Source organism: Podarcis liolepis (assembly GCF_965112155.1).
Source record: "Podarcis liolepis genome assembly, chromosome: 10".
In the NCBI taxonomy this organism is placed as follows: Eukaryota; Metazoa; Chordata; class Lepidosauria; order Squamata; family Lacertidae; genus Podarcis; species Podarcis liolepis.
This window is the reverse complement of record NC_139562.1, coordinates 4,827,310-4,848,178: the sequence shown is the minus strand read 5'-3', so window position 1 is coordinate 4,848,178 and position 20,869 is coordinate 4,827,310. Positions and strand designations below refer to the sequence as shown.

Here is a 20,869-nt window from a genome sequence, read left to right as displayed (position 1 = left end):
GGCACAGAAGTGGGGCGGCTGTGTTGCTGGAGGAACGGGGGAAGCAAGTATGGATATGGGACTTTGACAGCTCGTGCCCACTGGGAGTGGAAGGGTGGCCCAGTAGTTGATGGCACCAGAGACAATGGTAAAAGGTAAAGGTAAAGGACCCCTGACAGTTAAGTCCGGTCGCAAACGACTCTGGGGTTGCGCCGCTCATCTCGCTCTACTGGCCAAGGGAGCCGATATTTGTCCGCATACAGTTTTTCTGGGTCATGTGGCCAGCATGACTAAGCCGCTTCTGGGGAAACCAGAGCAGAGCACGGAAATGCCTTTTACCTTCCCGCTGGAGTGGTACCTATTTATCTACTTGCACTTTGACGTGCTTTTGAACTGCTAGGTTGGCAGGAGCAGGGACCGAGCAACGGGAACTCACCCTGTCACGGGGATTCGAACCGCCGACCTTCTGATTGGCAAGCCTTAGGCTCAGTGGGGTTTAGACCACAGCGCCAATGCTGGACTGAGCCAAATAATTGCCACCTCCTGGATTTGTTGGAAGCGAGAAGGAAGGGACAGAGCTGTACACCTTTTTGATGGAGATAAATTGAGGATTAAATCTATAAAACGTAATTTAAACCTCCTATCCCACATGTGTGGGGAGAAATATTGAAGTAAACAGACTGCAAATCCCTTTTAGCACTTATGCGCTTTTGCAGCTTACTAGGAATTAGAAAATCAAACCTTTTAACCCTCCTTATTTGTGGTCTGCTGACCTTTCCCCCCCTCTGTCCCCTTTGCTAAGAATGAACCGCATGTTTTAGTAAAAACAAAAGGTTTACTTACATTTCAATGCAGGCAGCAAATACATCGAAGTAGTACACAAGTGAAAATTCTCCTTTGTTACAAAATGGAAAATTAGTTTCCAAAATGAAGTCTGGGCTCTATGCGGAGCCCTCGCTTGAAAGAAGCGAGGGAGAGACTGAGGCAAGGAGGAAGGAGAAACAATTAAGATCTTTTGTCCTATTTTCTGCCACAAGGTATAGGATGTAGGTCTGTCCTGTCTTCTCCAGCAATACAGGAACTTTGTGAATCTTAAACTCTTCACAGGCTTATTTAACAAACTTAATGGTCATTTTGACTGCAGATTTCCTCACCCCCCCCACCTGCCCTACTGCCCCAAGAGGGTTGCCCCATTGACACTGCTGAAGCAAGCTTACCACAGGTAGCAAAATGTCTCGGGCTGGCCCCAATCCCTCCTTGTCTTGATTCCTTTCTCTGCCCCGTACCAGGACGGCGAAGTTGACATGAGTTCCACAGGCTCCATGATTTCTCCGTTTTGGGAGGAGTCAGCTGCTTACTCTGAGGCAGACAGCGGCTCCAGGGCGATGGCAGGCAGCTCCCGCAGTGCGGCTGCAGAAGAGGCAGGTGGGCACCAGGTAAGGAAAATGCAGCCTTTGCTTTTATTGATCTCACACCGTAAATTTTCTGCATCAAGGAGGCAAGGAGGGAGAAGGTTTTTGGCCTGGGGGCCACATTCTCTCCTGCAAGGGCCACATAGTGGTGTGTGTGTGTGTATGTGTATGTCATAGCTGTCAACTTACAGATTTGAAAATAAGGGACCAGCAGCCTCGAAAATAAGGGATCAGCAACCAAAATAAGGGATTTTCAGAGCACAGGTATGTTCAACTTCTGAGCCCCTCGGAGCCAAAGGCAGAAAGCCCAGCCAGCAGCCAAACAAAGCCTCAAGCGGTGGTTCCCACAGCGCAGCAACCCAGCAAAGGGGATGCAGCTAGGGAAACCACCGTCACCTCTCCGCTGGGAAGCGCTGAGCAAAGGCGAGTCCCCAGGCAAGGCGGCCGATTTGATCGGCACAAGGCATGCAAGCTCCACCCCCCAGTCATTCTTAGACTCCTTATTGGGTGAGCAACGCAGCCAAGCAACGCAGATGGAGCCTCCCTCCTCCCTGGCCGGCAGGGAGGGAGGGAGAGGAGCTGCTTCCTTTGAAACCCGGGAAATTTAAGGGACATCATCAATAAGGGACAGCAGTGGGACACGGCGCTGGAATAAGGGAGTGTCCTGCCAAATAAGGGACGGTTGACAGCGATGGTGTGGGTGTGCAGGCACAATATTGGTCCATGACCCCCACATCGACATGTCATCTTCGTAAAGTAGGCTGGTTTCTACAACTCACCTGTCCTTTCTGAGCTCCATCCAGGCAGGTTCAAAGTTGGGTGGAGGTTCTTGAGGAAGAGAGACGTCTGGCCTGGGGAGAAAGTGGGGCGAGAGTATTTGGGGGATGATTTCGTAAACTGGCTCGGTTCCGGTGGGAAATGCAGCTCATGATATCTGGAAGAAGGGCCGGTCCTGAGAGGAGGCAGAGGGAGATTGTGGCCTCAGGTGGCAGATGCTGAACGTTTGCCTCAAGCGGCAAAATGTCTTGAGCTGGCCCTGTCTGGAAGGTCCCAGGTGTGTTGTGGGCGGGCTAGAACTACCAGCACAGTGGCAGCCAACACGGCGGCCTCCGGATCTTGCTGGACTACAACCCCGGTCCGCCCCAGCCAGCACGCCCAATGGTTAGGCAAGAGCTGGGAGTCCGGTCAATGTTTGGAGGGTGCGTTTGCTGCCCCTGTGCCGGTGGGGAGCTTTTCCTTCGGGGTATGGAAGACCTTCCTGACTTGCCTTTGCACCCCTCCACCTTGCCCCCTGCCCTGCCCCACAGCCTCCCCGCCCTCGCCCACCGTGCCGGGAGAAGGCCTTTGTGTGGCTCTCCCGCCAGGAGAAGGAGGCGGCTCTGCGGCGCTTGGCGGAACTTCAGGCCGAGGGAGAACGGCGGCATCAGCAGGACAAGGAGCGCCAGACCCTGCGGGTGAGACCAAGAGCATGGCGGAGAGGCAGTCGGGGGACTCCTCTTGTTTCGAACCCAGCACCCTTGAAATGCCCTGCTCGGGGGGGGGGGGCGTTATGACGGCTGTGCCTTCCAACGGCAGAAAGCATCAAACTCTGACTTGCTGCGCATGTGCACACACAGACCACCTCGTGTTTCGCATGTGCAGGAGGGTGCCAGCTCTCCTTGACACAGCGCTTGCCAACATAGCGCCCACTGGGTGACTACGACTCCCGTCGGCCATGCTGGCCGGGGCTGGCAGGAGTCATAGCTCCGAGTCTCTGGAGGGCACGAGGTTGGCGAAGGCTGCACTACCTATGCTGTGTCCTATCCGTGCACAGATCTACGTAGATAGTGTGGTGCAATGGTTAGAGCAGTGGCTTCCAAACATTTTAGGGCTGCCGCCCTGTTTGTTCCATAAACTCATCTCCAGTTATTCAGAGTAGCACGGACCACTAAGGAGGATAATAACTCAATAAAATTGAAAATGGTAACAATTGCACATTTATTTAAAGCCCAGCAAAAGCTGTTCTAATGAATACAACAAAATTGGTGAACTCGATGGTACCAGATTCGGGAATCTAATAATAATAATCTAATCTAATAATAATAATAATAATAATAATAATAATAATAATAATAATATCCCGTCCATCAGACTGGGTTTCCCCAGCCACTCTGGGCAGCTTCCAACAGGATATTAAAAACACGATAAAACACCAAAGATTAAAAACTTCCCTAAACAGGGCTGCCTTCAGATGTCTTCTGAAAGTCAGATAGTTGTTTATTTCCTTGACATCAGATGGGAGGGTGTTCCACAGGGCGGGTGCCACCACCAAGAAGGCCCTCTGCCTGGTTCCCTGTAACCTCACTTCCCACAGGGAGGGAAGCGCCAGAAGGCCCTTGGAGCTGGACCTCAGTGTCCGGGCTGGACGATGGGGGTGGAGATGCAAACCACCAGGAAATGCTGAGACAAATCTTCTCTTCCTTTTCAGTTCCAAGAGAGGCTGTCCATCGCCAAACACCGCAAATCTGAGGACGACCTTCTGGGAAGCAGTCCGGCAGAGTTCTGGCCTCTCCCATCAGAGTACGAGGGCCAGGTGAGGCCATTCCTCCGGGCTCAGGTCGGTTGTCTGTGGATGCCAAGGTCGTTTGAGAAACAACAATAATAATAATTTATTATTTATACCCCGCCCATCTGGCTGGGTTTCCCCAGCCACTCTGGGCAGCTTACAGCATATATAAAAATTGTAAAACATCAGACATTAAAAATTTCCCAATTCACAGCTGCCTTCAGATGTCTTCTAAAAGTTATGTAGTTCTTTATCTCCTTGACATCTGAAGGGAGGGTCACAGGGCGGGTGCCACCACTGAAAAGTTATTCTGCCTGGTTCCCTGCAACCTCACATCTTGCAGTGAGGGAACCACCAGAAGACCCTCGGAGCTGGACCTCAGTGTCGGGGCAGAACGATAGGGGTGGAGACGTTCTTTCAGGTCTACTGGGCTGAGGCCGTTTAGGGCTTTCAAGGTCAGCACCAACACTTGGAAACGTACTGGGAGCCAATGCAGATCTCTCAGGACCGGTGTTATGATGTCTTGGCGGCCGCTCCCAGTCACCAGTCTAGCTGCCGCATTCTGGATTAGTTGTAGTTTCTGGGTCACCTTCAAAGGTAGCCCCACGTAGAGCGCATTGCAGTAGTCCAAGCAGGAGATAACCAGAGCATGCACCACTCTGGCAAGACACTCTGCGGGCAGGGAGGGTCTCATCCTGCGTACCAGATGGAGCTGGCAGACAGCTGCCCTGGACACAGAATGGACCTGCGCCTCCATGGACAGCTGTGAGTCCAAAATGACCCCCAGACTGCACACCTGGCCCTTCAGGGGCACAGGTACCCCATTCAGGACCAGGGAGTCCCCCACACCTGCCCAGGATTCTCTCTTCCTCCCCCTCCCGCCTCAGCCGCCAGCCATGGCGACAGCTCTAACACATTTGCCATTTTTATGGAGTACCCTTGAAACCAAATCCCCGCTGGGGTCATACTGCAATGTGCCGCATCAGAACTGCTTGCACCCTGCAGCGAGTCCAGAAATACCCGTCCACAGAGGAAGGTGCCTGTTGTGTCTCTGCACGATACAGGCGCTCTGCCTTCTGCCTCCTTCCCAGCAGCTCCTTCCTCATCTCAGCAGAAGAGGTGACCTCGCTTCCGTCACTCCCAGTGCAGGCATGCAACTGAACCGCTCGCCCAGGAAAGAGTGTGCCCACCGCATCTCTGCACGGGACCCTGTTCTGAGTTTTCCAATGTCAGGTTCTGGTTCTTGCAGATTTACTGGGATGGCTCCATGGGTGGGTTTGGGTATCATCTTGCCTGGGCCATGTCTGCGTCCTAAGAGACGTCTCCTTGGCACTGTGAGGGGAGCCAGTGTAACTTTGCGTTTCCCGTTCCAGCAAGACCAGGCTGGACAGAAAACCGCAGTGAAACGTCACTTGGAGAAGGTGAAGAGAGAGCGGACCTATGTCATGCAGTCCAAGAGGGAGAGGTAAGGAAGGGGGGGGGATCAATATCTGCCCTGGACCTCTAATCTGTGTCTAGTTCTGTGCACCCCAGTTTAAGAAAGTGGAAAGAGGAGGGCCAGCAAGTTGATAAAATTGCCTAGGAACCAAGCCCAATTGAGGGAGTTGGGATGTTTAGCCTGGATACTGGATGTTTAACCTGGGACACGGGAGGCGCTGTGGTCTAAGCCACAGAGCCTAGGGCTTGCCGATCAGAAGGTCGGCGGTTCGAATCCCCGTAATGGGGTGAGCTCCCGTTGCTCTGTCCCTGCTCCTGCCAACCTAGCAGTTCGAAAGCATGCCAGTGCAAGTAGATAAATAGGTACCACTCTGGCGGGAAGGTAAACGGTGTTTCTGTGCGCTGCTCTGGTTCGCCAGAAGCGGCTTAGTCCTGCTGGCCACATGACCCAGAAGCTGTATGCCGGCTCCCTCAGCCAGTAAAGCAAGATGAGCGCCGCAACCCCAGAGTCAGTCACGACTGGACCTAATGGTCAGGGGTCCCTTTACCTTTACCTTTAGCCTGGATAAAAGGAGACCGAGAGGAGACATAAGAGCTATTTTCAACTATCTCAAGGGCTGCCCCATGGACAAGAGGCTAGGATCCGAACCAAGGGATTACAAGAAAGGATACTGAACATCAGGAAAGAACTTTCCTGGCCGTTCAGCACTGGAAAGGATGATCTCAAAGGGGGTGGGCACTCCTTCCTTGGAGAACAGAGGTTGGGTGGCCACCTCTCCGGGATTCTTCATTTTTTTTTTTAAAGTAATATTTATTGAAATTTTACAAACAATAAAAAGTTTCAAAGTTTAAACATAAAAAATAAGAACAAAGAATAACCCTAATAAAAGAAAAAAAGCTACAGATATACAAAAACAAAACACGTGAAAAATGCAAAAAGAAGAAAAAAGAAAGAAAGAAATCAATATTTTCATATCTTATACTTCATTTACTAGTTTCCCGACCTCCTCACACCTCCCTTTTTGTATTCCAGTTCAGATATTTAATTCAGCAAGTCCTTACCCTCTATCATTTATCCTTGCTCAACATCTTAACTTATTATAAATATATATTTTCCACCATTATCAATCCATATTTACATATTCTTATTAATCTTTTTACCAACACCGCTTATTTTCAATCCAACGTCCCTTTAACATTCATTAATTTTACAGTATTTCTGCAAGTAGTCTTTAAATTTCTTCCAATCTTCTTCCACCGACTCTTCTCCCTGGTCTCGGATTCTGCCAGTCATTTCTGCCAATCCCATATAGTCTATCACCTTCATCTGCCATTCTTCCAGGGTGGGTAGATCTTGTGTCTTCCAATACTTTGCAATGAGTATTCTTGCTGCCCTCTCCGGGATTCTTCAGTTGCAATTCCTGCATTGCATTGCAGGGGTTGGTCTAGATGTCCTTTGGGGGTTCCTTACAACCTCACAGATCTGTGATTCTATGAAAGGTGCCCAGGCTAAAAATGCAGGAGGAGCCCGGCTGCTGGCTCAGAACAAGAGTTCGTCCAGCCCAGTGTCATTCTGGCAATCTAGCAGCCTGTCTAGCGCCCTTCGGCGGATTCGCACTACAGTTTCCGTCAGCCCCAGCCAGCGTGGTTGTGTAGCCTGCCGTGTCGGCGGGGGCTGATGGGAATTATAGTCCAGACCACCTGGAGGGCACCAGGTTGGGAAAAGTTGCAAAGAAGCAACAAAAACCAAGGGTATGAGAGAGGCTTGGGAGGCCATCTTTTGTTCCCTTTCCATGAGAACCCCACCTGATGCATGTGAAGTGAGAATGATTTTTGAGCATGTGCAAAGCGCATGCCCCTCCCCAACCAGTAAACACTTCTGGGGCGAAGGTGGAGGCTCCCCAAGTGGGGGGGGGACCCAGCTGAAAAGCCAGCGAAACCCCCTTTGCCAGCGTGGAGTGTCGGACTAGGACCTGGGAGACCAGGGTTCGAATCCCCACCATAGCGGTCAAGCGTCCCTTATTTGGCGTCCAGTTTCTGGGATGCGGGCGGCTCGAGCCCCACCCACCTGGCTGGGGCCTCATGTAGGCTCTGCTGCTCTCATAGAATCATAGAGTTGGAAGAGACCACAAGGGCCATCGAGTCCAACCCCCTGCCAAGCAGGAAACACAATCAGAGCACTCCTGACATATGGTTGTCAAGCCTCTGCTTAAAGACCTCCAAAGTAGGAGACTCCACCACACTCCTTGGCAGCAAATTTCACTGTCAAACAGCTCTTACTGTCAGGAAGTTCTTCCTAATGTTTAGGTGGAATCTTCTTTCTTGTAGTTTGGATCCATTGCTCCGTGTCCGCTTCTCTGGAGCAGCAGAAAACAACCTTTCTCCCTCCTCTGTGTGACATCCTTTTATATATTTGAACATGGCTATCATATCACCCCTTAACCTCCTCTTCTCCAGGCTAAACATGCCCAGCTCCCTTAGCCGTTCCTCATAAGGCATCGTTTCCAGGCCTTTGACCATTTTGGTTGCCCTCCTCTGGACACGTTCCAGTTTGTCAGTGTCCTTCTTGAACTGTGGTGCCCAGAACTGGACACAGTACTCCAGGTGAGGTCTGACCAGAGCAGAATCTCCCCTCGGCTTCACGTCTCACGCCGGCAGCTCCGGCGAGCTGGGAAGGTCAAGCGCAATATTGCATAGATTTGCAAAAAAGAGAGACAAGCTGCGCAAGCGGGGCCGGAGCGGGCAGCAGGGTGCAAAGGGCGGGCGGGAGGTAGCGAGCTGTTGTCTCCTCTTCTTCCTTCTCTTCCTCCGCTCGGCTCTTCTTCCTCCTTTCTTCTAGGCGCGCCGTAGGGCTTGCTCGGTGTCTGCGTTTCTTTTTTTGGGGGGGGTTTCATTCAGTTCATTCACGGCCGTCACTTTCTGCGATTGCTTTTGGGGCGGGGGCTGAGGCTTGGAAACACTCCCCCCCCGGGCCCCGATCACATCTCCCGCGCGGCTTGCTTGTGGTGCCACGCTTTTTGCGCTGCTGGCATCTGCCCTTCTCGTCATCCATCGAGGTTGGGGGGAAAAGAAAAGCAGAGACTGCGAGGAGATGGGGACGACTTACAGTGGTGCCCCGCAAGACGAATGCCTCGCAAGACGGAAAACTCGCTAGACGAAAGAGTTTTCCGTTTTGGAGGTGCTTCGCAAAACGAATCTCCTATGGGCTTGCTTCGCAAGACGACAATGTCTTGCGAGTTCCGGCTGGTTTTTTTCCTTCTCCCCCTTTTTCTAAGCCGCTAAGGCGCTTATCAGCTGATCCGATCAGCAGATAAGCCGCTAAAAGCCGCTAATAGCGCTAATCCGCTAATGGGCTTGCTTCGCAAGACAAAAAAACCGCTAGACGAAGAGAATCACAGAACGGATTCTTTTCGTCTTGCGAGGCACCACTGTATATATATTTATGTGCTTTAAAATGAAATGAGAGCAGGCTTCCGCGCAAAGGGTTAAACCCGCCGCTTTCCCTCCACGCACAAAGCGCAACTTTGGCAAGGGGAGGAGCAAAACTGTTGCTATTAGCTGAGCTCTTTACTTTGGGACCTGTGATCCCTTATTTTGGCTGCTGGTCCCTTATTTTCAAATCTGCAAGTTGACAGCTATGATCCCCACTGGGGCACAAAGCTTGCGGGGGAGGGGTGGACGTTGGGCATCTGCCCCCCCCCCCGACACTCAGCCTTGGGTTGTTGTGGGGATTAAATGAGGAGGGGGAGAACTCTGCACAGCAAACCTCAAACTCCTTGGGGGGAAAGGAGGGGGGGATGTAAACGCCCCACAAGATCTCTCTCCATCCCGCAGGAACACGCTGCGATTCAAGGAGCTCCTGAACCCACTGGTGGCCGAAGAAGAGGAGATTCCTGAGCAAGAACAGCCTGGAGACTCGTGAACAGAGCAGGAGGAGGACGTGCCCCTCGGATCTGCCCCCCTTCCGCCTGCCTTCCTGCAGGACCCACCTTCCTCATGGGTTTCTAAGCCTATTGCTATTTCAACTTTTCGAAAGCCTTCAATGGTTGTTCCGATTTCCCCTTTGCAATAATTGTATGGCTTCACCTCTGTTATGAGAATTCTAAGGTCTCAAATATAAATTAAACGCTCATAAATGTACAAGGCGGGATGTGGGTGGCGCTGTGAGTTAAACCACAGAGGATGTGCTGATCGGAAGGTCGATGGTTCGAATCCCCGTGACGGGGTGAGCTCCCGTTGCTCTGTCCCAGCTCCTGCCAACCTAGCAGTTCAAAAGGACGTCAAAGTGAAAGTAGATAAATAGGTACCGCTCCAGCGGGAAGGTAAACGGCGTTTCCGTGCACTGCTCTGGTTTGCCAGAAGCGGCTTTGTCCTGCTGGCCACATGACCCGGAAGCTGTACGCCGGCTCCCTCAGCCAATAAAGTGAGATGAGCGCTGCAACCCCAGAGTCGGCCACGACTGGACCTAATGGTCAGGGGTCCCTTTACCTTTAAATGTACAAGGCAAACACATACATAAGTATATGAACCATGTGTCTGAAATAGTACAGGAGAGCAATCCTGAAGCCATTTTGACTCTCACAATGACCACAAATATTCCTCTGCGGGAAGGGAGGCAAATGGGGAAAGCCTTTCCATTGTCTTTTTGCTTACAAATCCTGTCTTAAGGATGTATTTGTGTATGAATAGGGTGAGCCTGTGACCTGGATTCAGGAACTAAAGTATTAACCATCACAAAAGAATGGCCAGGCTGCCCAGGCAATGCAATCAGTGACCATTATCAGGTATCCTGGCAAACAGGATTTCTGCTGTAGACCACCTCCTTCTGTGATGTATGTTTGATGCCTTTTCGGGGTGGTCTTGGGCTACAGGGTGGGCAATTTCAAAAGTCTATATAAGGGCTTGAGCACCATTGTTCGGGGTTCTCCTCCGTCCTGCGTGGGGTCAGTGGGGACCCTGTTGCAACAGTTCCTTGAATAAAGATCAGGCTTACTAGCTGCTTTCCTTCTCAAAATACTCTGGTTGGCTTCTGTGATTTTCTGGAAGGGACCTAAAGGCTAATTTATTTCAACCCCCGGCAATTCCTACTTGGCTTTAAACTGTTTGCAATATTGTGCAATGCCCTCTTTCGATATATTAATAGCTTGAATGGTTGCAACCCGCCCTGGGACCTTAGGGTGACGGGCAAGCAATATGTGGTCACCATAATCTTAATACTGTTATGTGGCACCCAAATCTCTGAGCGGAGCGATATCCCAGGGTTTGGTTTCCTTGGAAAAGGCAACAGTGGAGACCGTGTCTTTAGGATATATGGTTTATTTGCAGAACATATATACAACCTGAGCCCAAGATGGAGGGGCTTGCAGACTTAACACCCCCAAAGGTCTTGCTTCTTCCATACTGACAGCCTTGGAATCACGCTCCAAACAAACTGATCATTGCACTGAACAGCCTTTGTCTAACTCGGAGTTTCCCAAACTTGAGTCTCCAGCTGCTTTTGGACTACAACTCCCATCATCCTTGACCACCGGTCCTGCTAGCTAGTGATGATGGGAGTTGTAGTCTGGAGGGGGGAAAAGATTGGGAAACCCATGTCTATTCAAGAGAAGGAATGCCAGTACTTAGCGTGGCAACTACAGCCATTATTCCACAAAGAAACTTGCTGCTCCTTGGTTCAGCAATGGAATCCTCCATTGGATTTTAACCCTTGCAGGATCCAGGACTAAAAATAGTATTATTATTATTATTATTATTATTATTATTATTATTATTATTATTAGCAATGCCACTTCTAGAAACAACCACATTTTTTGCAGTTAAACACAACTGGAAGCTTTTTTCCTCTCCTTTAGTGCGGGGAGGGGACTGCAACGAAACTTCGTGGAAATCAGCTTTTCCCCAGCAAAACCTGCTGGAGGGTCCAGGGGCTGAGAGGCTGCAGAAAGAGCCTCTTCCTAAACTGGAAGGAAAGAGCCACCACCCCCTGCCTCTTTGCGAGTGTGTGAGTGTGGAGGTCCTTCACTGCTGGGCCCTGCCGTTCCCTCGCCACGAACCCCTTTGCCACGATCCGTCCTGTTGACTTGTAACCTGAAGCCCTGTTTCTTTAAGGAAGTTGTAGACAGCGCTCGCTTGGTCCATTTCTCCGTCTTCCCTGAACATCCTCGCCAGCCTCTTCAGGCAAACCTCCAGCTGCTTCCTCTCAAGGGAGTGGTCTCCGGGGATCCTGGCGGCCACCTGGTACATCTCTAAGGCCTTGCTCTTCATCCCCTTCTTGTGGAGGAGGAAGTCCCCCCAGTGCATGTAGATGGACTGCTGGCATCTCTTGCTGGCTCCCGGGAGCTCCTCCATCAGGTTAAGGTAGATCTCTTCCTCGTAAGCCGGTGACCTCTCACCGTAAGCTTTCGCCAGCTTCAGCCGGGTGAAGATGGAGAAAGGATCCATCTCCAGAGCGCGCTTGAAGCTCTCAATGGCAGGCTCAATGGCTTCTTCTCTGACATCACTTAGAGAGTGCTCCAACATCTGCAGGTAGCCCATGCCAAGGTCGTAGTGTAGGAGATGGTAGCCGGGATCTAAGGTGATGGCCTTCTTCAGAATGGAAATGGCCTTCTTCAGAATGGAAATGGTAGGGGGAAGGGGTTGCTTCTTGTACAGCTTGGAGACGATTCGGAGGACTTCAGGGTTCACACTCTCCCGGGCAACATCGTCCGCAAGGAAGAGCGCTCTTTCCGTGTCCACCGCCATAAGTGTCTGAGCCAAATAAGCTTTGGCTTCGTAGTTCTGCGGCTGGTGAGCGACGACTTCTTCCAGCAACTTCTGGGCTTCTTCCCGTTTTTCGGTGGTCCAGGAATGAGTGTAGGAGGCATAAACGGAGATGGCCAGTCTGGCCTGGAACTCCTCGTTGGACTCTTCTGCCTCCAGCGCCTTCCGGAAACATTCTGCGGCCTGGTCCCCGTTCCGGAAGCCCCCGGCCAGGAGGGACCAGCCTTTCTGAGCGTGGATTTCGGGGATCATCGCAGAGTAGGCCTCTGGGCTGGCCAAGGACCGGCAGATGTCGTGGATGCGTCCCAGGTAGAGGTCCACCATGTCATAATTGACCAAGTGGTAGTAGACCCAGGCGTAGTCGCCGTAGGTCACCAGGGCCTGGCGGGAGAAGTTGGCGGGGTGGTCCCTCTTCAGAGCCCCCTCTGCTTCTCGGAGGCTGTCCAGGGCCTCCTCGTAGTTCCCCTGGAAGTCCTGGAGGTAGGCCCTCATGGCAAGGTAGGCGCCTCGGTTGCGGTGTGGGGTGTGCTGGGCTTGCGGGGCCAGGGTCTGCAAGGTGTGCAAGGCATCCACCTTGTCCTTGAATTCGAAGTCCCAGGTGAAGTGACACTGCAAGCTCTCCAGCTTCGATCTCAGAGGTCGGCTGCAGAGGGAAGAGGCAGGGAGGGAGGGAGAGAGATCGAGAAAGGGTGAGGGACACTCTTGAGAGGATATACAGTCGTACCTCGGGTTACAGTCATTTCAGGTTACATATGCTTCAGGTTACAGACTCCACTAACCCAGAAATAGTACCTCGGGTTAAGAACTTTGCTTCAGGATGAGCACAGAAATTGCACGGTGGCGGCAGCAGGAGGCCCCCTTAGCTAAAGTGGTGCTTCAGGTTAAGAACAGTTTCAGGTTAAGAACGGACCTCACCTCCAGAACAAATTAAGTACTTAACCCGAGGTACCACTGTACAGTCGTACCTCAGCTCCCGAACGCCTTGGGAGTCTAACGTTTTGGCTCCCAAACGATTGAAAACGGGAAGTGAGTGTTCCGGTTTTCCAAAGTTCTTCCTGAAGCCTATCGGAAGCCATGCTTTAGAAGTCGACTTCTGGAATGGATTCTGTTCAACTTCTGAGGTACGACTGTATAATGAATTGTTTTTGTTTTGTTTTGTTTTTAAGAACCTTTCCAAAACCAACAAACCGGAGTCCTTTTTGTTGGGGATAATTCAGAGGGAAATTCCCAGGCGTCAAAAAAAGGCTATTTATGTATGTTACTAAAGGGACGCAGGTGGCGCTGTGTGTTAAACCATAGAGCCTAGGGCTTGCCGATCACAAGGTTGCCGGTTTGAATCCCCGTGACGGGGTGAGCTCCCGTTGCTCGGTCCCTGCTCCTGCCAGCTAGCAGTTTGAAAGCACGTCAAAGTGCAAGTAGATAAATAGGTACCGCTCTGGTGGGAAGGTAAACAGCATTTCCGTGTGCTGCTCTGGTTCACCAGAAGCGGCTTAGTCAGGCTGGCCACATGACCTGGAAGCTGTACGCCGGCTCCCTCGGCCAGTAAAACGAGATGAGCGCCGCAACCCCAGAGTCGGCCATGACTGGACCTAATGGTCAGGGGTCCCTTTACCTTTATGTATGCTACTACTGCTACTACTGTGTTTTGCTAGCCCCAGAATGGAAACCGAGCGAGGTCCCAACCAAAGAAGAATGGAAACTTGAACTGATGGAATATGCGCAGCTTGCAGATTTGACATACAGAATAAGAGAGCAAGAAGCATGTATGTTTAAAGAAGGCTGGAAAATGTTTACTGGTTATATGGGTGAAAGTTGTATACATTTAAAAACGCCGGCAGCCTTAAGGTAAATTCAACAGGGCAAATAAGTTTTGATGGTGTAACAATGGAATACGGAATGGTTTAGGTCATTCACAATATGCAGGGATGTATGGTAGGCAAAATGAACCACGGAAAGAAGGGAAGGGAAGTCAATGATTTGAGGTTGTTTAAATGAATATCTTGAAATGTAAATTGGAAAAATCTAATAAAACTATAAATAAAGAGCGAGAAAGGGTAAAGGGGTGCTGCAGGCAAGAGTTCTTTGTTCAAAAGGGGCCAGAAGATTTAGGATTTAGACTTGGTTGTCATTGGAATGTGGCCTCTTGCCAAAAAAGGGTCACACCTGTTGCCCCGCCCACTTTAACAATAGGCCCCGCCCACTTTGCACCGAGGCCCCGCCCACTTTTATCCCTAGGCCCCGCCCACCCGAGCAGATGCCTGCTTCTACTCCCTAGATTTGGCCAAAGAGTGTCAGAATAACAGCTCCGTCAGTAGAGCAGGAGACTCTGGATCTCCGGGTTGTGGGTTCGAGCCCCACCTGGGGTAAAAGATCCCTGCACTTCAGGGGGTTGGACTAGATGACCCCTGGGGTCCCTTCCAACTCTACAGTTCCACGATCCTATCTCCAGCCCTACCTGCAGATGCCATCAGGGGACCACAGGATTTTAGAGTTGCAAGGGACCCCAAGGGGTCATCTAGTCCAGCCCTGAGATCTTCTGCATGCAAAACAGGTGCTCTAACCACTGAGCAACAGCTGCCGCTCTCCTGATGTCGCGGGACTCCCGCTCCCGTTTCCCCCCGGCCCTTGGCCATGCTGGCTGCCGAAGCTGGGATCCAGCAACACCCAACTTGCATTGCAGGGGACCAGGCTATTCGGGGTGGGGGTTTCCCTCCCATCTCTCCCATTCTGGGATTCTAACTCCTGCAGCACAAAATGCAGAACGGGAGGTCTTTAAGCCGGAGGAGTCAGATCTACGCAGGGGGGAGTCCCTGCTTACCTCATTTTTCCTTTTCCAGGGAGGAGGCTGAATTTCGCAGGAAGCGAACTTTCCCTCGCCAGCGGTCCAGCAGTCTGCAGGATGCTACCTCCGCCTGCAAACTTTTGCCTCGCCCTCTCAGATTATATAAGCAACGCAGTGAGCTCACTCGGACAGATTAGAAACCGAAACTCAAAAGAGAGATCCGTTTCCTGTTTGTGGAGATGAATGTTCCTTGGCTGCTTGCAAAGTCTCCAAGCGCAACATTTAATTTTAATTTTTATTTTCCCCCCAAGCGCAACATTTTTGCCCCCCACTCGCGGAAATGAATAAATCAGGGTTTAAACGGGGGCCATACGGCAAAATTGTATCTTGGCTCTCCCCTGCAATCGATGCAAAGCTCCTCCCGGCTCGTTTTGCTCTCCATCCTTGCCTGCTCGCGCCCCAGTCCGCTCCCCGATTCCCCCGCGCCTCCCGCTCTCCTCCCCATCCCGATCCCATGTCCACAAGGTCGGGAGGGATCCTCAATCCACCCTTGCAAGGTCTCCCCAGCTCGGCAAGTGAAGCACCTGAGCCAAACAGCTGCCTCCGATCCTCTGCGAGGCTCTGCAGAACTAGCTGTTGTTGTTTAGTCGTGTCCGACTCTTCGTGACCCCCTGGACCAGAGCACGCCAGGCACTCCTATCTTCCACTGCCTCCCTCATGCTAGTAGCTTCGAGAACACTGTCCCACCATCTCGTCCTCTGTCGTCCCCTTCTCCTTGTGCCCTCCATCTTTCCCAACATCAGGGTCTTTTCCAGGGAGTCTTCTCTTCTCCTGAGGTGGCCAAAGTCTTGGAGCCTCAGCTTCACGATCAGTCCTTCCAGTGAGCACTCAGGGCTGATTTCCTTCAGAATGGAGAGGTTTGATCTTCTTGCAGTCCATGGGACTCTCAAGAGTCTCCTCCAGCACCAGAATTCAATTGCATCCATTCTTCGGCGATCAGTCTTCTTTATGGTCCAGCTCTCACTTCCATACATCACTACTGGGAAAACCAGAGCTTGAACTATATGGACCTTTGTCAGCAAGGTGATGTCTCTGCTTTTTAAGATGCTGTCTAGGTTTGCCATTGCTTTTCTCCCGAGAAGCAGGCGTCTTTTAATTTCGTGACTGCTGTCACCATCTGCAGTGATCATGGAGCCCAAGAAAGTAAAATCTCTCGCTGCCTCCATTTCTTCCCCTTCTATTTGCCAGGAGGTGATGGGCCCAGTGGCCACGATCTTCGTTTTTTTGCTGTTGAGCTTCAGACCATATTTTGCACTCTCCTCTTTCAGCCTCATTAAAAGGTTCTTTTATTCATCCTCACTTTCTGCCATCAAGGTTGTGTCATCTGCATATCTGAGGTTATAGATATTTCTAGTTTCTCTTTTTCTCCCGATTCCAGGCATGTCTACTTGGAAGTAAGCCCCAGGCTGGCCACGGAGAAGAAACCTGCAAAGGGGGTGAAGGGGAGAGGCTCCAAGGGCGAGGGGCATGGCTGCTGGAACACAGCACCCAGACAGTGGTGCCCAACTTGGGGCTGAAAACCAGGTGGGTGCTGGTCCAAACCGGCAAAAGGCCTCCTTGATTCTCCATTTGCAGTGCAGCACCTTCAAAGCTGCCTGGGCTGGAGGATGGAGTTTTGTGGCATTGCGAAGAAGTGTGCTAAGCTTTTAAATGAACCCCTTTTGAGGTTGCAAATAAAGGTTTGTGGGGCTGTGGTCTAAAGTTAACCACCGAGCCTCTTAGACTTGCCGATCGGAAGGTTGGCGGTTCGAATCCCCGCGACGGGGTGAGCTCCCGTTGATCTGCTCCAGCTCCTGCCAACCTAGCAGTTCGAAAGCACGCCAGTGCAAGTAGATAAATAGGTACCGCTCCAGCGGGAAGGTAAATGGCATTTCCATGCGTTCTGGTTTCCGTCACGGTGTTCCGTTGTGCCAAAAGCAGTTTAGTCATGCTGGCCACACGACTTGGAAAGCTGTCTGTTCTAAGAATTCTAAGATCTCAAATATAAATTAAACATTCATAAATGTGCAAGGCAAACACATATATAAGTATATGAACCATGTGTCTGAAATAGTACAGGAGAGCAATTCTGAAGCCATTTGGACTCTCCCAATGACCTCAGAGGAACGTGGGTGGAGCTGTGGGTTAAACCACAGAGCCTAGGACTTGCCGATCAGAAGGTCGGCGGTTCGAATCCCCGTGATGGGGTGAGCTCCCGTTGCTTGGTCTCTGCTCCTGCCCACCTAGCAGTTCGAAAGCACGTCAAAGTGCAAGTAGATAAATAGGTACCGCTCTGGCGGGAAGGTAAATAGCATTTCCATGCGCTGCTCTGGTTCGCCAGAAGTGACTTAGTCCTGCTGGCCACATGACCTGGAAGTTGTACGCCAGCTCCCTCGGCCAATAAAGTGAGATGAGTGCCGCAACCCCAGAGTCGGTCAGAGACTGGACCTAATGGTCAGGGGTCCCTTTACCTTTTTACAGTTTGAACCATGTGTCTTTGCTTAACAGTAAGTCCCACTGGGCAGCTCAGCCAGCCCCACCCTTCCCCCATATTGCAGTTATGCATATATTGGGTGAGGAAGGAAAACACTGATGTAGAATAGGATGTCCCTATTTTTATCAGAGGAATGTTGGCAGGTCTGTGTTTGTCACCTGCTCCTCACGATGGGCTGCCACGTAGGCACTGCTTCACTTCATAAGAACATCCGAAGATCCGTCTGGTTGCAGGATCAGGCCCAAAGTGGGGAGCTCACAAGCAGGGCAGGAGCAGGAGAACCCCCACTTTCATCGTGTCTCAAACCCCTACCTCGTGGAACTGTCGAGTTGGAGGGGACCCAAGGGTCATCTAGTCCAACCCCGGCAATTAAACCACACAGGACCGGTGTTTGCCCTTGGGGGTGACAAAACTCTCCTTTGCTGGAAGAAAAGCAACATCGGGAGCGGAGAGCCCTTTCTCTTGTGAGTTTCCAATTATAAGTTTCAGTTTCCATTTCCCCCGGAACGAATTTGCATTTCTCAAGCACCCTCTGCAGTCCTTGCACAGAAGCTGCTATGTCCCAGCTATGGCCAGGCTGACTCTAGGGGGAAAGACCACCCTTCCTTGGAGGAAAGGTCCTGGGGGAAGGCAGAACGAAGGAAGCCAGCGCCCACTTCTCCAAATCCTGCTTCTGTTCGGTTGGGAAGGAGTGTGTCTCTTCTCTGAGCCACCAGGTCCCAATTCAAGATTATTTCCTACTTTTCAGACTGCAGAGAGAGCCAAGGTGGGCCTGGGGGTTCCTCTGCCTGATATAACTGGAAGCCTTTTTTGGACCGTTCAAAGAACTATTATAATATGACAAATTTGAAAGCAGGATTTGAACAACAGAAAGAATCAGAGATTATTGTGTTATGATTTGGATACAAGAGTGAAGACAGGGGGCAGCAATGGGGAGGGATGGAAAACATCACAGAAAATGGAAGGGGAAGTTGATAATATGTTATTATTAGTACATTGGTACCTTGGGTTACGGGACGCGGGTGGCGCTGTGGGTTAAAACACAGAGCCTAGGACTTGCCGATCAGAAGGTCAGCGGTTCGAATCCCCGTGATGGGGTGAGCTCCCGTTGCTCGGTCCCTCCTCCTGCCAACCTAGCAGTTTGAAAGCACGTCAAAGTGCAAGTAGATAAATAGGTACTGCTCCGGCGGGAAGGTAAACGGCGTTTCCGTGCGCTGCTCTGGTTCGCCAGAAGTGGCTTAGTCATCCTGGCCACATGACCCGGAAGCTGTACGCCGGCTCCCTCGGCCAATAAAACGAGATGAGCGCCGCAAACCCAGAGTTGGCCACGACTGGACCTAACAGTCAGGGGTCCCTTTACCTTTATGACTTCCCTTGATCCAGACACTAGACTTCTGTTGATGCAGCCTAGAATAGCATTAGCCTTTTTTGCTGCTGCATCACACTGTGGGCTCATGTTCAGCCTGTGGTCCACCAAGACCCCCAGGTCCTTTTCCCATGTCCTGCTAGTAAGCCAGGTGTCCCCCACCCTATATTTGTGAATCTGGTTCTTCCCGCCTAAAGGCAGAACCTGACATTTGCCCCTACGGAAATTCATTTTGTTAGTTTGGGCCCACTTCTCCAAGCTGTGAAGGTCACCTTGATCCCCCTTCTCTCTGCCACCTCTAGGCCCAAGCAGAAAACACCTCTGTGCCAGAGAGATCCTTTTTTATTCATCCAGTGGAGCGATGGCAGACACCCTCTGCCACAATACAACCAGACTGCGTCTCCCCACAGGGAGAGTGGGTTACAACCAGAGGGAGATTTGGGTGGACGATCTTCCCATTCTGGTCTCCACCAAAACCCATTGGCTGATGGCAATGTCCGTCACCATTGGCACATAGAAAAGCATCAATGAGGACTAGGATTGTGCTTGGCTTGCGCAATCAGTGCGCACAGAAACCACCAGGCAAGTTCTAGGAGGAAACCGACCAGGTAGAATAAATCCTGCAACTGAGGCATTTTTTCGGGTTGTACATAATTTATTCTGGCTTTACGATTCAAGATTTTGGCTTGATTTTTTCGAGGCAGTGGAGAAGGCACAGAAGGAAGTCAGTGAGGACTAGAACCATGCTTTGAAATGAAGGCTGGAATTCTCCCCTGTGGAAGAACTTCCTATTCTGGTTTCCACCAAAACCCGTTGGCCGATGGCAACGTCAGTCATCAATGGCATGTTAGAAAGGCATCAATGAGGACTAGGGTTGTGCTTGGCCCATTTCTCTAATGTTGAGATCATTTTTTAACCCCGATTCTGTCTTGTGTGGCATGATGCGTTGTACTGTTTTAACATCATCAGAGATCTACAACCTCTCCTGGACAATGACAGTTCTCTTTCTCAAGCTCTGGGAGGAAGACCTTTCATTGCCTACAGACAGCCACCCAATCTTAAACAACTCCTAACCCACAATAATACTACAACCAGACTTAACACAGACACTGGCACCAGAGCCTGCAATAAACCCAGATGCCAACTTTGCTGCCACATACACCCGGACAACACCATTACTGGCCCCAACAACATCACACATACCATCTCGGGACTATTCAATTGCTCATCGTCTAACATTGTGTATGCCATCAAATGCCAACAGTGTCCTTCAGCTCTCTATATTGGACAAACAGGCCAAACCTTACGCCAAAGAATCAACGGACATAAATCTGACATCAAGAATCACAAAACAGAGAAACCAGTAGGAGAACACTTCAATCTCCCAGGACATTCTATACAAGATCTCAAAGTAGCTGTTTTACTACAAAGTAATTTCAGAAATAGACTGGAAAGAGAAGCTGCTGAATTGCAACTCATTACCAAACTTAAAACCATGGAGAGACCTGGTCTGAACAAAGACATTGGATTCTTATCTCATTATACATGACTAAGCCATTTTTCACCTTCTCACCCCTTGCCTTTTCCTGTAAGACCTATTGCAGTCGTTAAGAGTCGTCAACAGGCTCATCTCAGCTACCTGCCAATCTCCCATTCCCACCACCCTTCTGAGTAATACCCCTCCCCACCTTCTCACTATATAGAAGGATCTGGCAACTTCTGTTTCAGTGTATCTGAAGAAGTGTGCATGCACACGAAAGCTCATACCAAGAACTAACTTAGTTGGTCTTTAAGGTGCTACTGGAAGGATTTTTTTTATTTTGACTATGGCAGACCAACACGGCTACCTATCTGTAACTTCATTCATCCGAGTTATTTAGAAAGAAGGGGGCCCAAAACCCATTGGCCGATGGCAACGTCAGTCAGCATCGGCACTTAGAAAAGCATCAATGAGGACGAGGATTGCGCTTGGCTTGCACAATCAGTGCGCGCAGACACCACCAGGTGAGTTCTAGGAGTAAAATGACCAGGTGAAATAAACCCTGCAAGTGAGACA

At 50.7% G+C, this 20,869-nt stretch overlaps 2 protein-coding genes across 2 annotated transcripts in view; one reads left to right on the top strand and one right to left on the bottom strand.

The window, feature by feature from the left end:
• Positions 1-10,387, top strand: part of LOC310686779 (uncharacterized protein) — a 48,976-nt gene extending 38,589 nt beyond the window's left edge. Inside the window, exons 13-17 of the mRNA XM_083460826.1 lie at positions 1,269-1,415; positions 2,699-2,845; positions 3,859-3,987; positions 5,310-5,401; positions 9,208-10,387. Coding sequence (XP_083316952.1) covers positions 1,269-1,415; positions 2,699-2,845; positions 3,859-3,987; positions 5,310-5,401; positions 9,208-9,295 — 603 coding nt within the window. The 3' untranslated portion in view covers positions 9,296-10,387. The remainder of the gene's footprint in view (positions 1-1,268; positions 1,416-2,698; positions 2,846-3,858; positions 3,988-5,309; positions 5,402-9,207) is intronic.
• A 282-nt stretch (positions 10,388-10,669) lies between these two features.
• Positions 10,670-15,700, bottom strand: LOC310686916 (interferon-induced protein with tetratricopeptide repeats 5-like). Its single transcript, XM_083461448.1, has 2 exons — positions 14,951-15,700; positions 10,670-12,775 (listed from the first exon to the last, which is right to left on the bottom strand). Exons 1-2 carry the CDS (start codon positions 14,953-14,955, stop codon positions 11,392-11,394), a joined length of 1,389 nt encoding a protein of 462 aa, XP_083317574.1. The 5' UTR covers positions 14,956-15,700; the 3' UTR covers positions 10,670-11,391.
• Between the last annotated feature and the right edge of the window lie 5,169 nt (positions 15,701-20,869).